At 38.2% G+C, this 21,331-nt stretch overlaps 1 protein-coding gene across 1 annotated transcript; it reads right to left on the bottom strand.

The window, feature by feature from the left end:
- Window positions 1–8,946: 8,946 nt before the first annotated feature.
- Window positions 8,947–11,382, bottom strand: LOC146881006 (uncharacterized). Its single transcript, XM_085669206.1, has 2 exons — window positions 9,800–11,382; window positions 8,947–9,514 (listed from the first exon to the last, which is right to left on the bottom strand). The coding sequence occupies exons 1-2, from the start codon at window positions 11,365–11,367 to the stop codon at window positions 8,947–8,949; spliced, it is 2,136 nt and encodes a 711-aa protein (XP_085525332.1). The 5' UTR covers window positions 11,368–11,382.
- Between the last annotated feature and the right edge of the window lie 9,949 nt (window positions 11,383–21,331).

Here is a 21,331-nt window from a genome sequence, read left to right as displayed (position 1 = left end):
GAATAACCATCTTATAAAGTGTGGCTACACCAACTATAGGTATTGAATGCCCATTAATTAATGAAACTTGTCCAACTTTAATTAGGAATTTAAAGTCTCTTTCTTGGGTCAGGTATGGCTACAAGTTGGGTATGTACACGTGGCATGATCCTTCACTCTAGAATCAGACCAACCAAATGATGCCACATCACCATCTTTCCCAAATAAGAATTAATTCTCTACCAACCACCATTGGAATCACGAACCACGCTGGAACAATGTTGACAATGTTGGAATCATGAACCACATCACCCGTCTAGAACCACCGCGAGCCACCCAACAAATCTGTCACCGCAAAAGGAGATGCCACCACTCATTGTTATTCATGATGACACAACAGTGACATTCGCCCAAGCTTCACCACATCACACCTCCCCAGCCACCTACGATGCACCAATCTCAAGCCATCCAATCGTCACCTACCATGAAGAAAAGTTTCATTTGAGAGAAAGAAGGAGCTGCCACATGGCAATATTGTTAACATAAATGACTTGGTGCATACAAATATGATGAAGATATTGTATAGTGACTTGATGAGGATATGAAGAGTTGATGAAGATAGATAATGACGTGATAAAGTAATAAGGACTTGAAGAAATAATGTTTTGATCAAGGTTGATGTGAGTTTAATCTTGCCATCACATGAAGATATTAAAGCTTAAATATTAAAGCTTATCTTAAAGACAATTTGACATAGTATAGGTGTCTTGTGTCAAAGTTCAGTCTTTTAGTCTATTAAATAGGTTTCTAATTGGTTAATTAGCTACATGCTATAATTATGTTATTAACACTTTCAATCAACTGAATTATCATTCAATCAGCTGATTTCACTTAAGTCAAGTGAAATTAATAAATTGAACTAATAAATCAGTTCGTTGAATATGTCAACAAACAAACTATAAAGTTTATTTTTTTTAGAGAGAATGGTAACAATTACCATTTTGAGCATGAAATCAATGTGAATACTTTGAAAAAATCTGTCTCTCTAGACAATACAAATTTACAACTTTTCATATAGTGGTATTTGAATTCTTGGAGTATTTGGCTTGATGAAAAAGACTTGGAGAAAGAGGTTTGGTTGGCTAGGGAGAGCCATCACCAAGGTTTGGTCTTTCATAAATTTATGGATGTTGTCTGGTGGGAGTTCACAATAGATTTACTTTTTACATTATAGTTTTTTGTCAACAAAATTAACTAATGTAGTTAGCTTATGGCACGTTAACTAATATATCATAAAGTTATTAATGTGTCAAAAAATATTAAATTAAAAATTATTACCGTAAAGTAATATTCGTTTTTCACAATAGATTTTCATACGAAAAAAATTAACTAATAAACTCTAATAATGTTAGTTTATTGAGATAATACATTAATTGATATATCAACTTCGATATGTCATGTCAAGTTAAAGACAAGGTGAAAGTTAATATCTTTTAATGTGTTACTAGTATACTGATCCGTGCGAACGCACATGATGTATTTGTTTTATTTTGTATATTAAAATAATAAAGTAGTGAAAGTATTATGTAATGAACTATTATGAAAATTAAGTTATATTGTTATAAATGTTGTTATTAAAGTAATGAAATAGTAAACCTAAGTGATGCAATAATAATTTCAGTTTTAAATATAATAAATGTAACACTCCATTTAAATAATAACTTTAATTTAAATGAAATGCCACATAGATAAAATTTAGTGACAAGTCCTGGAGTATAAACACTACTCCTGACAATATCCAGAGGATGCTAGGAGAAACCAAGGCACACCACGATGTCGGATACAAACGAAATCCAAGGACTTCACAAAAGTTAATAGAGTACTAAAGAACAAAGAAGTACATGGGCCATAGCCCTAAAGAAAAGCCTAAAAAAACATGAAGTCCAACCCAGGTAGATTATGCAGCGGAACCAATCCCTTCCCTGTTGACCTCGAGTACCTCTCACATCTGCTCCCATCAATAAATTGATGATCATCGTAAAAGTAGAAGAACAACATACAAAACAATCAAACAAACAAGGGTAACCTAGAGCCAAAAAAAGATTTTATGATGTAATCAGGTATACTTTCACAGTCCAATATACACAAATCATCCAAGCATGTTCTGACCTTCAAATAAATACACTAAGACTCGAATTGACTCATCCGGATACATATAACCGGTCGGATTCAGCGGATGCTTGCACTTGTGAAGGATACCTCTGCTCACCCCCGAGCTAAGTGTTACAAGTGTTACAATGAATCAATTCCCTCACGCACAAGGTTAGCCCTTAATGAGTTTCAGGCCTCCTGCTACTCTCACCACAGGAGTCAGTCCGCTCTAAGTGAGACTAACTGACTCCTTAGAGTGTCAGGATGCAATCCTTACCTTGAATCCTTACCAAGTTATATAGATGGGGCACCACCATGGACACCCACTAACAGGGGCCATGAAATTACGTCCCGACCATTGAAGCACGACCCTGAAACCTCACCTAGAGATTTCAAGGAATTACGCACTGACCATGGACCAAACATAATCAAACAAGTAAGTAATATGTTCATCACGCATATATATCCCATGTCAACCTTTATAATCAACCTCTTTTATATTCTAGGTCAAACCCATACCAACTCCTCATACTCCATCCATGAATATAGAATTTTAGCTCATCTCGTTACCATGCCACTTTCATAACCAACCATCTCATGTTCGTTACATGCCAAGAATTTATCCAGTTCGTCATTCATAACCCATACACCCTCCCACTCATGCATATTTATCCCTTTCGTGACATTATTCAATAATCCAATCAATTTCATACCAAAATCACACCAACACATCAATCCCATTTCGTAGCCACAAATTTCTATACATTTTCCAAGCCTCATATTTTAAATCAGGTAGATCCATTAATCAAACAATCCATAACTACCAAGCGAAAGAAAACAGCGTGACATGCAGCGGGTCTCGCTCAAGCCAGATGTCCTCGCTTAGGCGAGAGAAGTACCATCGCTAAAGCTACAGACTCTCGCTAAGGCGAGACTGCGACAGTAGCCCTGGGGAGTTTGCGGGCGCTCGCTTAGGCGAGGCCATATCACCTGAGCGAGATGGTTTTTCGCTTAAAAAAACAGTTCACTTGCCTGAGCGGGCACTCGCGTAATACTCCTGGGCGAGTTTCTGCAACTCTCGCCTAGGCGAGATGAGCTCGCCTGGGCGAGAACATCAGTTCACCATCTCCTGCTTCACGTGACAGAGACATTCTCAACGATAACCAGTTCATTCTTATTTCAAGACAAGCATTTTCCAGGCACAACAATCATAAAACAGAAGTGAAACAACCAACATATGACAAAAAGCGAAGAACCCTAGCGACTCATAGGTAGTGACTTGATTAAGGGAAACCACCGGAGACATAGCGAAAGCGACTCTTCATAGGGCAATTGTCACTACTTATGGACTCGAACCTGGGTGATCTGTCCATGACTAGGATGAAGCTTGGGTGAAACTAAGTGGAGGTCCGAACCGACTGATGTTGAAGAATCAACGATGAGTTGTGGTTAGAGGTGAAATGCCACTCGAACCCATAGCTAGCTGGTTCTCCCCGAAGAAATGTGTGTGTGTGTGTGTGAAACATGAAACTGTAAGCTCCCAAGTAGTGGGACGAGGCTAAGGCTAAGACCGTGACTCTGACCGTGTGTAATGAGCCGGTGACTCATAGGCAGTGGCTTGGTTAAGGGAAACCACCGAAGTCGTAGCGAAAGCGAGTCTTCATAGGGCAATTGTCACTGCTTATGGACCCGAACCTGGGTGATCTATCCATGACCAGGATGAAGCTTGGGTGAAACTAAGTGGAGGTCTGAACTGACTAATGTTGAAGATTAGCGGATGAGTTGTGGTTAAGGGTGAAATGCCACTCGAACCTAGACGTAGCTAGTTCTCCCCAAAATTAATGTGTGTGTGTGTGTGTAGAACATGAAACCGTAAGCTCCTAAGTAGTGGGAGGAGGCTAAGGCTAAGCCCATTAGTATGACCGCTTGCCTGTTAAAGAATGAGCCGACGACTCATAGGCAGTGGCTTGGTTAAAGCAAACCATTGGAGCCATAACGAAAGTGAGTCGTCATAGGGCAATTGTCACCGCTTATGGATCTGATCCTGGGTGATCTATCCATGACCAGGATGAAGCTTGGGTGAAATGTGTGTGTGTGTGTGTGGAACATGAAACCGTAAGCCCCAAGCAGTGGGAGGAGGCTAAGGCTAAGCCCGTGACTCTTACCGCGTGCATGTTGAAGAATGAGCCGGTGAATCATAGGTAGTGGCTTGGTTAAGGGAAACCACCAGAGCCATAGCGAAAGCGAGTCTTCATAGGGCAATTGTCACTACTTATGGACCCGACCCTAGGTGTTCTATCCATGACCAAGATGAAGCTTGGGTGAAAGTAAGTGGAGGTCCGAACCGACTGATGTTGAAGAATCAGCGGATGAGTTGTGGTTAGGGGTGAAATGCCATGTGTGTGTGTTGCCCCTGGTCCAATCTCTTGTGTTGAGTTTTTGGATTGGATCAATTTCTAATAAGCTTGTTGCAGCTCCATACTATGGATCTTAGTACACTTGATTAAACTTTCATAGAGGTATGCATTGTATTGATAGAAGACTTGATAAAGCATTTTGTAGTTTTTCTTGTCTTGAAAATTGGTCTTCTTGTCATGTTAATGTTTTACCCTAGAACTATTTAGATCATCATCCCTTGCTCTTTTTTTTCTCATTCGGTTGGGATTTCCAAGCCATCTTCTTTTTTATTTCTAAAGATGTGGATGTCTCATATGGATTGTCATTCCCTCATCAATAACTCTTGGTATGCTCCTACTATTGGTTGTCCTATATTCATTTTGTAGTGGAACTTGCAATGTTTTAAAGTTTCCTTGAAAGAATGGAATAAAAATGTTTTTGGAAACATACATAAGTTAGTTATGGATAATCAAGGCCTCTTTTTCTAATATTCAACAATGCATTTTAAATGTTTCTCCATATTATTTAGATGCTTTGCTAATTCATAAGGCCAAGATAAAAGATGACTTACATTTTGCTCTAGATTGTCAAGATATTTATTGGAAGTAAAAAGCTAAAATGAATTCGTTTAAAGGTAAGGATAATAATACTATATTTTGTCATGTCGAGGTTCATACGAGGATTAATGTAGGAATTATTTTTATGTTGCATCATGATGATCAAGTTATTTCTCATCCAAATATGATTGAAGATTCTATTATGTCTTTTATACTAATTTATATGTTGCTCTTACTAATCTTGTTGTTTCTATTACCTTTGTGCAATTTTTTGTTGCTTCTTGTATTCCTTGTATAGCTACTGATGATGAAAATAATTTTTTGATTAAATGACGTGATCATGATGAGGTGAAACATGCAATTTTTTCTCTTAATGGTGATAGTGCTCCTAATCCAAATGGCTTTGATGGATGTTTTTATCACACTATTTGGGATTTATTGGTGTTGATGTCTTGTAAAGTTGTCCAATAATTCTTTTGACAGGGTTAGATTCTCCCTGATATGAATTTGAATGTTTGTAAAGATAGTAAGATCATTTTCGTTAATAAAAATGGTTAATTAAAGGGAGGAGTGTTAAAGATTGTATTTATATTACTTTTGAAGTTGTTAATCTTCTATCTAGAAAGGTCAAGGGTGGTAATGTAGCCATCAAGATTGATATAACCAAAGCTTTTGATACTATCAATTGACAGTTCTTAAATCAAGTGTTGCACTGTTTTGGTTTTCATGAAGGCATTTTGAAGTGGATTCTTCATATCTTGCAAGTTGCTAATCTTTTTATCTAGGTTAATAATGGTTTGGTTGGTTACTTCACTTCTGGTTGAGGGGTTCGACAGGGGGATCCTCTCTCTTCTTTAATTTTTTGTTTTGCTGAGGAGGTTTTGAGTAAGGGAATTTCAAAGTTTATTTCCAAGAAGCTTATGCATCCCATGGTTGGTCCTCAAGGTATACAGTATCCTTCCCATACTCTCTATGTCGATGATATATTTGTTTACGTAGAGAAGGTAATAGAACACTACAACATTTGAAATCTTTCTTGCATGAGTATGACACTTTCTCTGGTCAATGGGTGAGTCGTGCTAAAAGTAACATTTCCATTGCTCATGCTTCTACTTCTTCCATTAGGCATCACAAGACTCTCTTGTAAATCAAGGATTTCTTCCTTTTACATCTTTGGGTGTGCAAATTTTTCTGGGAGCTCTGATGAGTGCATATTTATGCCCTCATTTAACATTTAAGTTTGAAATATTAATTGATTTTTTATGCTTAAAAGATTGATTTAGTTAGGATTTATGATAATTAGGTTTATTGAATTTGTGAGATAAAAATGTCTTAAAAAGTGCTTTTAGTTGCATAAATGTTTTTAGATATTCTAATATTTGTTGATGCAACTGAAGTTAAGTTTAAGCTCATTTAAGGTGTGAAAATAAATTGATCAAAGCTACAAAACACCTATGAAGAAAGGCCAAAATCAGCAAAATCCGAAAAAAAATTGTCTTACACCCCTTACATTACTTATATAGTCCTTTTTTCAATAATCCTCCACTTAAAAGTAGTCTCAATTAGGAGTTGCCACGTGGCAATCCTAACTATCTCAATCTATCCACTAACAAGCTGCCACACACTATCCTCCACTCACAAAGTTGTCTAACCAAAGCTTGACACATGATGTTCTTACCAGGTTTGGGATCTAAGGTCTTCAAGACACGTGACGGAATCTTGAGAGTGCTTTTTGCAAGGTAAGTTGATCTAGATAGGGGAAGATCCACCTATTGGTGGAGCTCCAAAGGTGCATGAAGAGCTCCATGGGCAGCGGAAATGGATGAAGAAATGGAGGCAAGTTGGAAGGCACTTGCAAGCAATGGAAGGTGAAAGAGGTGATAGGATTTCCTAATCTATGCTAGCCTAAGGAAGGTGGCTAGAGGTAGAGAGAGGAAATCTCTAGAAAGTGGTGACTCTCAAAGGCAATAGAGGGAGGAGTGCTCTCAACTCAAGTTGCATCTATTGCTTAAAATTTCAAGAGTATCTTCAAATGTCCAAAGGAGCGTTCTTGTCTTGATAATCTCGGCCATGTATGAAGAGAATTAGGCCGAGCCCAATTTGAATCCATCCTATGTTCCTTTCATGTCTTATGTATTATTGGAAAGCAAAGCCCAAACAATGGTCCAATTTAAATCTACACTACTAGATTTACATGCACTTCTTCAAGTCTTTGTGATCTCTTTGGCCCATGTAAAGAATGTGAGAAGCCCATTGAATTTGTGATCATCTAATGGAAGGCCCTTTTGAATCTTTTTCATCATTGATCTTGTAATTGGGCCTTTTAATGAGCTTGGGCTTGAAGGTGCAATTAGGCTTGGTGGGGTCACATCATCCCCTCCCCCTTGAAGAGGATTTGCCCTCAAATCTTGGTTATCATCCTCACCAGCTACAGTACCTGTAAAAGGAACTAAGTCAGTGATATTAAAAGTAGGATGCACACCATATTCAACTGGAAGATCTAATTGATAAGCATTATTGTTGCTCTTCTTTATGATTTGGAATGGACCATCACCACAGAGACTAAGTTTGGATTTTTGTAATTGAGGAAATCTTTCCTTCCTTAGATGAAGCCAAACTAAGTCACCCTCATTGAATGACCGAACTCTCTTACCCTTGCTTTTAGAGTTGGCAATCTTTTCCATTTGAGCTTGAATTTGACTTTTAACCTTCTCATGAAAATCTTTGATAAATTGAGACTTAGAACCCCTTCTTTATGAACAAAGTCAAAAGAAGATGGAAGAGGTAGTAAGTCTAGAGGAGTGAGAGGGTTAAAGCCATAGACAACCTCAAAAGGTGAGAGTTTGGTGGTGCTATGGACCACTCTATTGTAGGCAAACTCAATGTGGGGAAGATAGTCATCCCAAGATTTATGGTTCCCCTTAAGCACAACCTTAAGCAATGTGGAGAGGGATCTATTGACTACCTCTATTTGCCCATCAGTTTGAGGGTGACAAGAAGTAGAAAAAGAAAGTTTAGTTCCAAGCCTAGACCACAAGGTCCTCCAAAAGTGGCTAAGGAACTTACTATCCCTATCAGACACAACTGTTTTGGGTAAGCCATGAAGACGAACCACTTCTCTAAAGAACAACTTTGTAATGTGGCTTGCATCATCGACTTTGTGGCATAGAATAAAATGTGCCATTTTTGAAAATCGATCCACAACCATAAAAATCGAATCAACACCCCTAGAAGTCCTTGGAAGCCCTAGGACAAAGTCCATGCTAATATCCTTCCAAGGGGTGGAAGCCACAGGCAAAGGAGTATACATCCCAATAGGCATTGCGCTAGACTTAGCATGCAAACAAGTCAACCAACTAGCGCAATGTTTTTGAATATCACGTTTCATGTGGGGCCAAAAGAATTTTTCTTTAAGCATGGCCAACATTTTGGCGACCCCAAAATGTCCCATAAGTCCCCCCTCATGCATCTTAATGATTAAAAGTTTATGATGAGAACCACATGGAACACATAGGCGAGCTTCTTTGAAAAGATATCCATTTGAGACATAGAAGTCGCTTTAGGACTTATTTAAACAATTAGAATAAATAGGGGCAAAGAAGAGATCTTGACTATACAATTCACATATATTGTCAAATCCAAGAATTTAAGATCCAAGTTTGGCTAAAAGAGTATATCTTCTAGAAAGTGCATCAGCCACAACATTGGATTTCCCTTTCTTGTATTTGATGATATAAAGGAATTGTTCTAGAAATTCAACCCACTTTGCATGCCTCTTGTTGAGCTTGTGCTGGCTTTTCAAATACTTGAGAGTTTCATGATCAGTGTGAATTATAAACTCTTTAGACACAAGATAGTGTTCCTAAGTATGAAGAGCTCGCACAAGAGCATACAACTCTTTGTCATAGGTTGGGTAATTACGAGAAGGGCCATTGAGTTTTTCACTGAAATAAGCAATTGGATGGCCTTCTTGTAATAAAACTGCACCTACTCCAACCCCAAAAGCATCACATTCGAGCTCAAAAGTTTTCTCAAAGTTTGGAAGAGCTAGAACTGGTGCTTGGGTGAGTTTAGCCTTGATCTCCTCAAAGGCTTGTTGTTGCTTATCACCCCACACAAAAGGTGTGTCTTTCTTGACAAGTTCATTGAGGGGTGAGGCAATTGTGGAGAAGTGGGGTACAAACCGTCTATAGAAGCTAGCTAGCCCATGAAAGCTACGGATGTCCCCTACATTCTTTGGCACAGGCCATTCTTGGACGGCTTTGATTTTGTCAGGCTCAACATGTACCCCACTTTTATTGACCACAAACCCAAGAAAGATGACACTCTCTACACAGAAAGTGCACTTGTCTATGTTTGCATAGAGTTGATGGTCTCGAAGGAGAGACACGACTACCCTAAGGTGTCCTAGATGAACTTTGAAGCTATGGCTATAAATTAAAATGTCATCAAAATAAACAACCACAAACTTCCCCAAACAATCTCGTAGTACATGATTCATTAGTCGCATGAATGTGCTAGGAGCATTGGTTAGGCCAAAAGGCATGACTAACCATTCATATAGACTAAATTTAGTTTTAAAAGCGGTTTTCCACTCATCACCTTTGGCAATTCGAATTTGGTGATAACCACTTTTAAGGTCTATTTTTGAAAACATTTTGGCCCCATGCAATTCATCCAACATATCATCTAGTCTAGGGATGGGGTGCCTATACTTTATGGTAATGTTGTTGATGGCCCTACAATCACAACATATGCGCCATTTGCCATCTTTTTTGGGCACCAACAACACGGGAACAACACAAGGACTAAGACTCTTTTGGGCCCATTCTTTGTCTAACAACTCGATCACTTGAGTCTCTATCTCTTTAGTCTCAATTGGATTTGTCCTATAGGCTGGTCTATTAGGTAGACTGGCCCCTGGGATAAAATCAATTTTGTGCTCTATTCCTTTAAAAGGTGGGAGGCCTTGGGGGCCATCCTTAGGGAAAAGATCCGCAAATTCATGGAGAAGAGCACAAACAGAAGGAGGTAGATCCTTAAGTGAAGGATGCTGGAGACATGTAAGGACAGCATGACATAGTAAAAGGTAGGAAGGGTGTTCAACATGAAGAGTTTGTAAAAGAGTTTTATGAGTAAGAAGCACTTCATGATGAACATCCTTAGAAGGAGAGACTTCCTCTAACTTTTTCTTAGAAGCCTTGGATAACTTAGTAGAGTTGGTGGAACTCTCTTCCTCCTTCCTAGCTCTCATTTGAGCTTGGTCACTAGCAACTTGAGTAGGAGTGAGGGGATGTAACACAAAAGTTTTGGAATGATGTTGGAGGGTGATCTCATTAGTATGGCCATTGTGGGTGGTTTTGCGGTCAAATTGCCACGACCTACGTAAGAGAATATGGCAAGCTTCCATTGGAATTACATAACATAAAACTTTGTCTTTGTATTTTCCAACAGAGAACTTAACCAACACTTGATGCTTGACTTTGAGATCCCCATCTTCATTAAGCCAATGAAGTTTGTAAGGTTTGGGATGGGGTAACAAAGTCAAGTTCAACTTCTCAACCATTCTTGTGCTACAACAATTGCAACAAGACCCATTATCAATGATCAAAGAACAAGAATTGTTCAAAACGTCACAACGAGTGTGAAAAATGTTTTCTCTTTGATCATTGAGAGGAAGGGTTGGTTGGTTATTGAGAAGCCTCTTAATCATTAAGAGAGACCCTTCTTGAGGGTAAGAATGATGTTTATCTTTGGGGGACTTGTCATTGTAGGAGTCACTAGAAGAGGAAGATTCCTCAGAAGACTCCTCTTGACTGTTGTAGAGGTCTTGGCCCTTTAGCACAATGGTGCGCTTGGTAGGACACTGTGATGCCACATGACCTCTACCTAAACACTTAAAACACTTGATCTCACTACCTCGCTTGGAGGTCTCACCCTTATCTTGACCTTTTGCTGGGTGTCTATGAGCGGTCTCCTTGACATGAGAAAAATCTTTCTTTTGAAAATCAGATTTTGAAAAAGAGAGTGAAGAATCCTTGCGAATAGGTTTCCTCAAGAGTTGTTGCTCCACTTTGATGCACATTTGAACAAGTTCATTTAAATTTTGATATGGGAGCAACTCAACTTTATCTCTTATGTTGTAGTTTAGACCACTCAAGAACCTAGCAATGGTTAGATCTTCTTCCTCATCTATCCCAGCCCTCAAGATGTATAACTCCATCTTTTGCCTATATTCCTCCACAGACATGGTTCTTTGTTGGAGCCTTTGGAGTTTATCCATAAGCTCTCTTTTGTAGTATGAAGGAACATGACGAGCATGGGGGGCCTCTTTGAGATCAAACCAATATTCAATCGCAGGAAGGCCTTTTTTTCGCTTTTGGAGGACAAGAGCTGTCCACCAATTTAAGGCATGACCTTGGAAGCTGAGGACAGCAAGAGAGACACGTCTCTCTTCCTCAACCACGTGGCTGTCAAACAGTTGTTCAACTTTTGCCACCCAATCTAGATATGCCTCAACATTGTCTTTTTCATGGAAAGGAGGCAAATCTATTCTTGTTTCTTTGGGGTGAGGAGGAACACGCCTTTGTCTCCTAGTGTGAGGAGATTGCCTTGGAAAGGGGTGTTGTAAGTCCTCCTCCTCACCACTAAGATCATGATGATGTCTTGATGGGGGGCGAGAAGATCTAGGAGAAGCACGGTGAGTGTATGGAGGATTCCTTAATTGCTCGGATATGAAGTGCAAATTGGGTTGCATGGCAACCATTTGAGCCTTGATGTCACTCACCTCTTTGGTGAGTTTGTGAAGCATATGATGGGAAACATCACCCTCATCATCCGCACTAGTGTTATGTTGTGTGGGTTGTGGTGAATTTTGTTGGGTTTGCACCCTTGCACATGTAGTCCTTCTAGTGCTCATGATTGACACGATCTAGCACTTGAGACAAAGTGTGAATAAAAGTTTTAAGAACACAAGTGAACCTCCAGGTAGGGGAGGTGAGTCTAAAAAGACCACTTAATAACCAAAGCCAATCCTAGCCAAGGCACACTTGGGCAAGTTTGAAAGAATTTCACACAATGGCTAAGTGCTAAATGATGAGAATCACTAGACACTAGTTGTCAACAAAGAACAAAGAAATCTATAAAACACTAAAGACGGACCCCTAATTGGCCAAAAAACATGTAGAGACTTTGGTCTCAAAATTTTAAGCCACTAAACAATGTGAAAACTTGAATATAAGCTATGCGGCCTAATGTAAGGCGAGAAAGCACTTAGAACTTTCAACACACTTACAACTAAAAGCGAATGACTAATGGATGATAAAGGTTCTACTTAGGAGATAGGATTGAACACCTTGTGGTTCCCCAAGACACCTAAGTAGGCCAAAATACAAGTTCAAAGAGAGTTAAAATTGGTACACAACATTTAGGCAAAGAGGAGCAACCCAAGAGCACCAAACTTTTAGAGAACTTTGAGTAGAAAATAAGGCACAAAGGATGCTCCAAATTGACCAAAAGAAGTGACCAAATTGTAGAAAAACTAGTAAACTAAAAGATGCAACAATTCCAAGCCACAATGGCCAACAAAAAATGCTTGAAATTGGTGTTCGAAGCCATTCCCGAGGCTAACTTGATCACACCACAATTTTGGACAGCAAAGTGATGCACTCCCAAAAGCACTTTGGTGCCAAATGAAGCCTTAGTTGATGGCTTTGAAGTATACACCAATTGGAGGAATATTTGGACCCCTTGTGGATGCAAAATGCAACATCAAACAACAACAAAACCTGGCCAAAATAATGAACAAAAACAGCAAACAAACTATGCCAAAGGCATTGGTTAGCTCTCACTCAAGCAAGAAATTGATGGCTCAAAACTTTCCAAAACATGGTGAAGGTGAGAGGAAGAATTCAAACACACTCTCTAGAGTTTTACTTCTCAACCACCACCTAAAATGCTACCTTAGACTAGCAACCAATTTGGAAAACAAATCACTTAATTCACAATCAAGAGCATTGAAGCCAACATTACTTGCCAATTGAAATGTATAACACAAGAAAAGCTAATTAAGAAAGCTAAACCACATTGAAATGATTTGACAAGACTGAATTGAATAGCCAAAAACAAGGACAAGCAAGAAATTAAGGCTTGAAATAAAGGAAAGCACAACAAAAGGAATCCTAGAATGGAACTAGAATAGAGTAAAAACCAAAAACAGAAATTGCAGTGCTCATAAAATGCTTATGGTATTCATTGCATGTATGCCAATGTGAGGGAAGTAATCCACTCCAAATGAAAGCAATTGATGGCAATATGGAATGCACACATAAAAAAGCAAATGTATAGAGCAAGAGCACTGAAATTTTGAAGCAAAACACACCAAAAACGCACTAAACAGTGATTTTCCCGAAAACACAGCACCAGAAAACGCTTACAGATGCCTTCACTTTGAAGATTTTTCATATTTTTTGTACTGGACATATTTGAATGATTCGTTTTGCTACTTTTTCGTCCAGATGTGAAGAAAATTAGGCAAAAATCAGAAGGTGATTCGGTGCTATGAATCGTTACAGTTAAATTACACAAGAAAAGTGTGCGTCAGCACACAAGTGAAACAACAACAAACTGGCACTGAAAAATGCAGAAACTTGCCTCTACTTCAAAAATTTGTATAGAATTCAATTCTCAACATAATTGAATGATTCTTGTTGGAGAATTTTCATCTATGACTTAGGTTTTTGAAGCAACAATCAGCTTAAAATTTGGTGCACTGAGTCACTCGTGACACTTCTCAAACAGAAGGTGTGCAATGGAAAAAAAGTTGAAAACAGAAGCAAAAGTAGAGTGAAAGGGGAAAATGTTCAATAGACAAATCAATTCGATTTGGAGCTTGATTATGATCTAGAATCACGCATAGATAAAGATGAACATCTTAGGACACTCTAAGGCACAAACCAATCGGTGAAATGGCATTAAAACAGTGAGGAAACTTGACTCAAACAACCACACACATAGCATGAAGCTTCATTGCGTTTTGGAGTGGAGTTTGGCAAGGTTTCACTCAAGCAAGTGCAGAAAATGAATGTAAATGGTGAAAAATTGAAGAAACATGTAAAAGAAAGCATGAACAAGACATAAAACACAACTTGAACGGTGGAAATTGAAAAGAAAAAAGAATCACCGAATAAAAATGACAAGAAACACAATGGAAGCAATAAAATGGTGCTGAAATGTAAAGGAAAGCTAGTAAATGATGTGAACCATAACAAGCAAGGAAATCTACAAATAGAGTGTAGAACACTCTTGTAGTCTCATAGTTGCATGGAATCAATGGAGAAACACAATATAATAGACATTGAACGGTAAATGTGAAAGAAAAACAAAAAGGAAGAAGATGATGAGAACAAGACGGAAAATGATGGAAACACAAGACTAGGAAAGAACCTTACCAAACCTTGAGAGACCATGGTTTGATGGCTCTTGATACCATTATGGTGGAGCTCCAAAGGTGCATGAAGAGCTCCATGGGCAGCGGAAATGGATGAAGGAATGGAGGCAAGTTGGAAGGCATTTGCAAGCAATGGAAGGTGAAAGAGGTGATAGGATTTCCTAATCTATGCTAGCCTAAGGAAGGTGGCTAGAGGTAGAGAGAGGAAATCTCTAGAAAGTGGTGACTCTCAAAAGCAATAGAGGGAGGAGTGCTCTCAACTCAAGTTGCATCTATTGCTTAAAATTTCAAGAGTATCTACAAATGAGTGAAATTTTGGCTTTTATATGAAGCCATTTACACATGAGAAAGGAGAGCCATTAGATGGAGTGGGCCTTGATCTTGGCCCTTAGATCAAGCTTGGTTAAGGAGACAAGATCACTCCCCTTGGATCTTGGCTTGAAGAACAAGAAGGATTCTTAGCCTTTAAATGTGATGACCAACCTTAGTCAAACTATGAAGCAAATGAGCCTCCTTGTCTTGATAATCTCGGCCATGTATGAAGAGACTTGGACCGAGCCCAATTTGAATCCATCCTATATTCCTTTCATGTCTTATGTATTATTGGAAAGCAAAGCCCAAACAATGGCCCAATTTAAATCTACACTACTAGATTTACATGCAAAGAATGTGAGAAGCCCATTAATTTGTGATCATCTAATGGAAGGCTGATGAGTTCAAATTTTTGCCCTCATTTAATATTTAAATTTGGGGATTTAATTGAATTTTCTGTGCTTAAAGATCGATTTAATTAGGATTTGTGATTATTGGATTTATTGAGTAAGTTTGGTAAAAGTGGCGTAAAAATTGATTTTAGTTGCATAAAATATTATTGGATATTCTAACGTTTGTTAATGCAGTTGGAATTTATTTTTGGTCAATTAATAGTGTGATTTTGAAATATTCAAAGTTACAAAATAAGTCCAAAATCAAGAAATTCTGGAAAAAGAATAAATCAGGAGCTAAATGCACCCCCAGATTTTATTTACACACTCCTCCTACAAGTGGACCACAAAAAACCTATTCTGCACCCCCAGTTTTCACTAAGTTGCACCCCTCCTACCACTTAAACTCCACTCAACCAGATCATGCCATGTGGCAATCCCCACCTTTTAAAATTAGCCAACCATAAGCTGCCATGTGTCATAATCCTCCACTCACCAAATTGACCACTCAGATCTTGCCACGTCATCATCTCCTCCATCTCACACATGAAACCCTAACCCTAATTTCCCTTCCACCCTCCACGGCAGCCGCCGCCGCCATCTCCGTCAACCACCATGGAAGCTTGTTTTCCGACCACCATCGTGCCTTAACCATGGCAGCCACCTTCACGCACCATCGCAACACCTCTTCCGGCCACCACGACGCACCATCAACACCGTGACAGCGCCACCATCTTCCTCCATTCGCGCAGCTTCCATCTTCACCGGCCACCGCAGTCGCATCTCTTCCTTCACGCAACAACGCCGGCAACCACCAACGCATCTCCATTTGCAGCAATAACCAAAACACTCCACCATCCTTCACGCACCACCATTAACGCGAGACAGAACAGCAGCGAGGAACATATCAGAACCGCGAACTCTTTGCCATCATTTCGCAACAGCAACAGCACCATACGAAGCCACCATTGAAGCTTCAATTAGGCACGTTCACGACGCACCAGCGAACGCATTACAGCGCCATCCATCTTCGCACGAACCAGTAACCACCACTTCACCTCGCAAACACAACTGGACCAGATTTGCGCGAGAAACTTCACCATCTTCATTCACGCCTGCACCTACGAAACGTCCGCAGCAGCAGCCATGGCAGCCATTGCTCCGCCACCGTCAAGCCTCGCCGGAGAAGGAGGAGCCGCACCTCAGCAGCCGCCATTGCCGTCAGCCGCGCCGTCACCCACAAGCCTCCATGAAACCCTAAATGCAGCAAACCCTAGTCTGGAGAGAGAAAGTGCACTCTGCGCCACGTGTCAGCATCTGATAGGGCAGTCAAATTGGTCAACTCTGGTCAACTGGTCAAAGTCAGCAGTCAACTCTGGTCAAAACTGCGAATATGGCTAAATGAGAGAGGCAGAATTGGAAATTGGACAGGAATTAAGTTGCTAATTAATTAAATAAAAATAAAAGATTTTAGCAACTGACAGATAAAGCCCAAAGTCCAGTGGAAGCCTATATAAAGATACTTAAGGGGAACTGACAAGGGACAACTTTAACACTTAGAACTCTCTGGTTTTGGCAGATACCGTCTCCAACACATCTCTCATTCTTTCTTTTATTTTCTTTCCTTCATTTCATAATGTATTCCATCAAAGCCATGGAGGGCTAAGCTTTTAGGGTTAATTCCACTGTAATTTCTTAAATGGATTCTGAGGTTAGATGAATTTATGTGTTTGTTATTTTGATTATTGTTGTGGTTTTTGTTTATCTATGTCCTTTCCTTCTTAATCGAATAGAAAATAATGATTTTAAATCTACATGCATGCTAATCATATGAGTTAAAAGGTTTTTAAATTAAATTGAGAATTTACTTTGATTTTGTTTAGAAACTTTCATTTGATTAAATAAGTTTTTGCCAATAATTGAGACTTTAATTTGATTAGAGGTAATTACTTTAACTAAAATTAGTCAAGACTTTACTTTGATTAATTAGGTTTTCTATTTGGTAAAGAAACAAAGGAATAGACATGATTAGGCATAGTAAAATTAATTGAGACTGTACTTTGATTGAATTTACTATAGACAATCTAACAATTCTCACTTTTAATTGAGACTGTACTTTGATTAAAAGTGAGGATGCCAACAAATGAATTGAGTCTTTACATTGATTGATTTGTAAAACAACAACAATAATTAATTTAACAATAATCTCTAGATAACCAATGAAGAATCTTATTTAGAAAAAGCAGTGGAATTGACCTATTTACTATTATTGTGTTTACAATCTTCCGTGTCATTTTCTTTGCACATCAAAATCCCCCTATTTTCATAGTTGCTAGTTTTAATTGCATTTTTAAATCAAATACTTGAGATCAATTCCGTATTCGTTGTGAGACGACTCAGGGTTATCTTAACCCTAACTATTTTGTTCACTACTAACTGGCAATTCTGAAGTTGCTAAAGTAGTGGTAATTTGATCGCCTAACGACAGCGATATCAAAGGCCCTTTTGAATCTTTTTCATCATTGATCTTGCAATTGAGCCTTTTAATGGGCTTGGGCTTAAAGGTGCAATTGGGCTTGGTGGGGTCACATCACCTATAAGGAACTCTTCGATTCTTAAGTAAATAAGAGTTTAGGATCTATTTAGAGTATTAGTAAAAGTATTGAGAATGATTTAGTGAGTGGTACTTTCTTGTTCGAGCTCCTTTTACATAATTAGGAGAATATGGTCGTTGTGATTGAGCATCTTGATAATAATTGTGAATAACCATCTTATAAAGTGTGGCTACACCGACTATAGGTATTGAATGCCCATTAATTAATGAAACTTGTCCAACTTTAATTAGGAATTTAAAGTCTCTTTCTTGGGTCAGGTATGGCTACAAGTTGGGTATGTACACATGGCATGATCCTTCACTCTAGAATCAGACCAACCAAATGATGCCACATCACCATCTTTCCCAAATAAGAATTAATTCTCTACCAACCACCATTGGAACCATGAACCACACCGGAACAATGTTGACAATGTGCCATATTCGTCCATGAGAGAATGTGGCCTCACCTCCATTACATCTTGTCGGTGTATATTGTAGTAACCGAAAATGCATATCTACCTCACACTAGTTCACACAGCACAAAAACCACCGCATGAAGCAACACACCTCTACACTCATTGTCACTCCTCTAGAACCACCGCAAGCCACCCAACAGATCTGTCACCGCAAAAGGAGATGCCACCACTCATTGTTATTCATGATGACACAATAATGACATTCGCCCAAGCTCCACCAGACCACACCTCCTTAGCCGCCTACGATGCACCAATCTCAAGCCACCCAGTCGTCACCTACCATGAAGAAAAGTTTCATTTGAGAGAAAGAAGAAGCTGCCACATGGCAATATTGTTAACACAAATGACTTGGTGCATACAAATCTGATGAAGATATTGTATAGTGACTTGATGAGGATATGAAGAGTTGATGAAGATAGATAATGACGTGATAAAGTAATAAGGACTTGAAGAAATAATGTTTTGATCAAGGTTGATGTGAGTTTAATCTTGCTATCACATGAAGATATTAAAGCTTAAATATTAGAGCTTATCTTAAATACAATTTGACATAGTATAAGTGTCTTATGTCAAAGTGTAGTCTTTTAGTCTATTAAATAGGTTTCTAATTGGTTAATTAGCTACCTGCTATAATTCTATTATTAACACTTTCAATTAGCTGAATTATCACTCAATCAACTAATTTCACTTAAGTCAAGTGAAATTAATAAATTGAACTGATAAATTAGCTCGTTGAATATGTCAACAAATAAACTATAAAGTTTATTTTTTTAGAGAGAATGGTAACAATTACGATTTTGAACATGAAATCAATGTGAATACTTTGAAAAATTCTTTCTCTCTAGAGAATACAAATTTACAACTTTTCATATAGTGGTATTTGAATTCTTAGAGTATTTGGCTTGATGAAAAAGACTTGGAGAAAAAGGTTTGGTTGGCTAGGGAGAGCCATCACCAAGGTTTGGTCTTTCATAAGTTTCTGGATGTTGCCTGGTGGGAGTCCAGGTTTGCAAGTTAGATTCTTGATGTACGTTTTATTGAAAACAAAGTTAAATATATAATAAAAACTTGTGCAAGATTTGCAAGAGGAAAAGCAAATTTAGAAGTTGTTATTGGCTCTCAAAATTGTGTTTTTGGGAAGGTTGGAATTGGTTATGATTAGTTTTTATTATTTTCTATTTTGTTGTTTGTTCTGATTACTTTTATCGTGCCTTTCAATTAATGAAATCTGGCTATTATTCTAGTTCTTGTCTACCTTAATACTATTTGATGAATCCGAAGGGAGGGAAAAAGTAAGCAAAGTAAGGCATTCATCCAAGCTCCACCAAACCACACCTCCCTAGCCGCTGGCGATGCACCAATCTCGAGCCATCCAGTCGTCACGTACCACGAAGAAGAGTTTCCTTTGAGAGAAAGAAGGAGCTGCCATATGGCAATCTTGTTGATGAATCCCCTAAGGCTTATAGCTTGGGCCATTGGTTAGGCCCATTTTCTTTTATTTTATTTTTGTTTTTTAAATAAATAAAACAATTAGTTTTTGGAAGCCTAATGTTTGGGCTTTTCTATTGTGCAGTCCAATTAAATGGAAGCAGCCATACGCCATAACAATTCAAATCTGAAACCAACACCTCCTAGCAACCAACCAATTCATATGAGCCACGTGGGTTTGATGCCTTTAAGGATTAAGCTTGGAGTAGCTCACATTTATGCTTGTGTTGTCACTAGAATTGAAGCCGAATTATTAGTGTGTGTCTAATTTGATCTGTGCACATAACTTGGGCTATCTACAACGTAGCCATTTCATCTTTCAAACAGGGTTAAAATAGCTAGGGTCTCCCAAAAACACGAGCGCTACCCTTCCCTTCACACATTCCAACCAATGGTTTCTGGTTTTCCCCTTCACGAGTTCCTCCCTTTTGCTTAGTTAGGGTTTTGATTCGCGTTTTCCTTCTCGTGTATAGTAAACATTCACTTAAGTTCGTATTTTGATCTTGAGAGTTTGATGCAGATTTAACTCGAATGTGGACTTACAAAATTTTAAGAGTCATATTATAATATTAAATATTAGGAATCAGATAATTAAAGTATGGAATATTATGAGTGTTAAGAAATTTTACTAATTATGATAATATGAGAGGTATAAGATATATGATAAATATAAGAAATATGTTACAGGAGGAACTTTTTATTTCGTTTTATTCATATACTTTGTAAATATATATATATATATATATATATATATATATATATATATATATATATATATAGTCAAATGACTTTATGTGATTTTTTTGAAAATAAAGTCACAAAATTATTGATCCTAGAATTTTTCCTTTTTGTAACATCTCGTCCGGATATTACAAATTTAAATAATAAAACAAAGAAATAATAAATAAATTTCATTTATTAAAATATCATTTCCCAAAAACGCGAGAAATTTAAAACTTTATTACATTATAAAGTATATCAAATCCTCGATTTATAACTTCAAATATAAAAACCATGTTCAATAGTCCAAGCGTTTACATAATCCATAAAATTCATAAAATAATAAAACTCTGAATAAAATTTCCCAAGTTAGCCCCGCTTCGGCTCTATGCGTCACCAGATCCATCTACAACATTATCTACTCTCGTGTACTGCATACACAATCATCGTCAAACATAAGTAGATAGGGTTAGCTAACAATGAAACAACATATATATATATATATATATATATATATATATACACACACACACACACACAAACATATATATCATTAAAAGCACACTAAAGGAATTCCATCCTTTGATTTCATGTCACATGGCCACCACCATGTTACCTGTGTTCTACGTCTTATGATGAGTACCTCAAGATGTCTTGTTGCCACACCTACCAGCCACAACTGGTAGAGCACGTGTGGGAAACCATGCTACGGACCACACTCCGTAATGCTAGGTGGAGTTCCCAGTACGAATAACATTTGTAACGTCCCAAGACTACCAAACTCGTCAACTTAATGCTTAGGAGGGCAATCTATC

This window comes from Vigna unguiculata, chromosome 11 (genome assembly GCF_037176805.1).
Source record: "Vigna unguiculata cultivar grain cowpea cultivar isolate G323 ecotype 2 chromosome 11, ASM3717680v1, whole genome shotgun sequence".
NCBI lineage: Eukaryota > Viridiplantae > Streptophyta > Magnoliopsida > Fabales > Fabaceae > Vigna > Vigna unguiculata.
The sequence above is the reverse complement of the archived record's forward strand: the minus strand, read 5'-3'. Positions and strand labels throughout refer to the sequence as shown.

Bases quoted from the DNA above. Each gene is read 5' to 3' on its own strand.
- LOC146881006 (XM_085669206.1), bottom strand. From the start codon at position 11,367: ATGGATAAACTCCAAAGGCTCCAACAAAGAACCATGTCTGTGGAGGAA. The intron at 9,515-9,799 runs GTATAGGCACCC...TTTAATTTATAG, and splicing joins ATCAACAACATTACCATAAA to CCATAGCTTCAAAGTTCATC.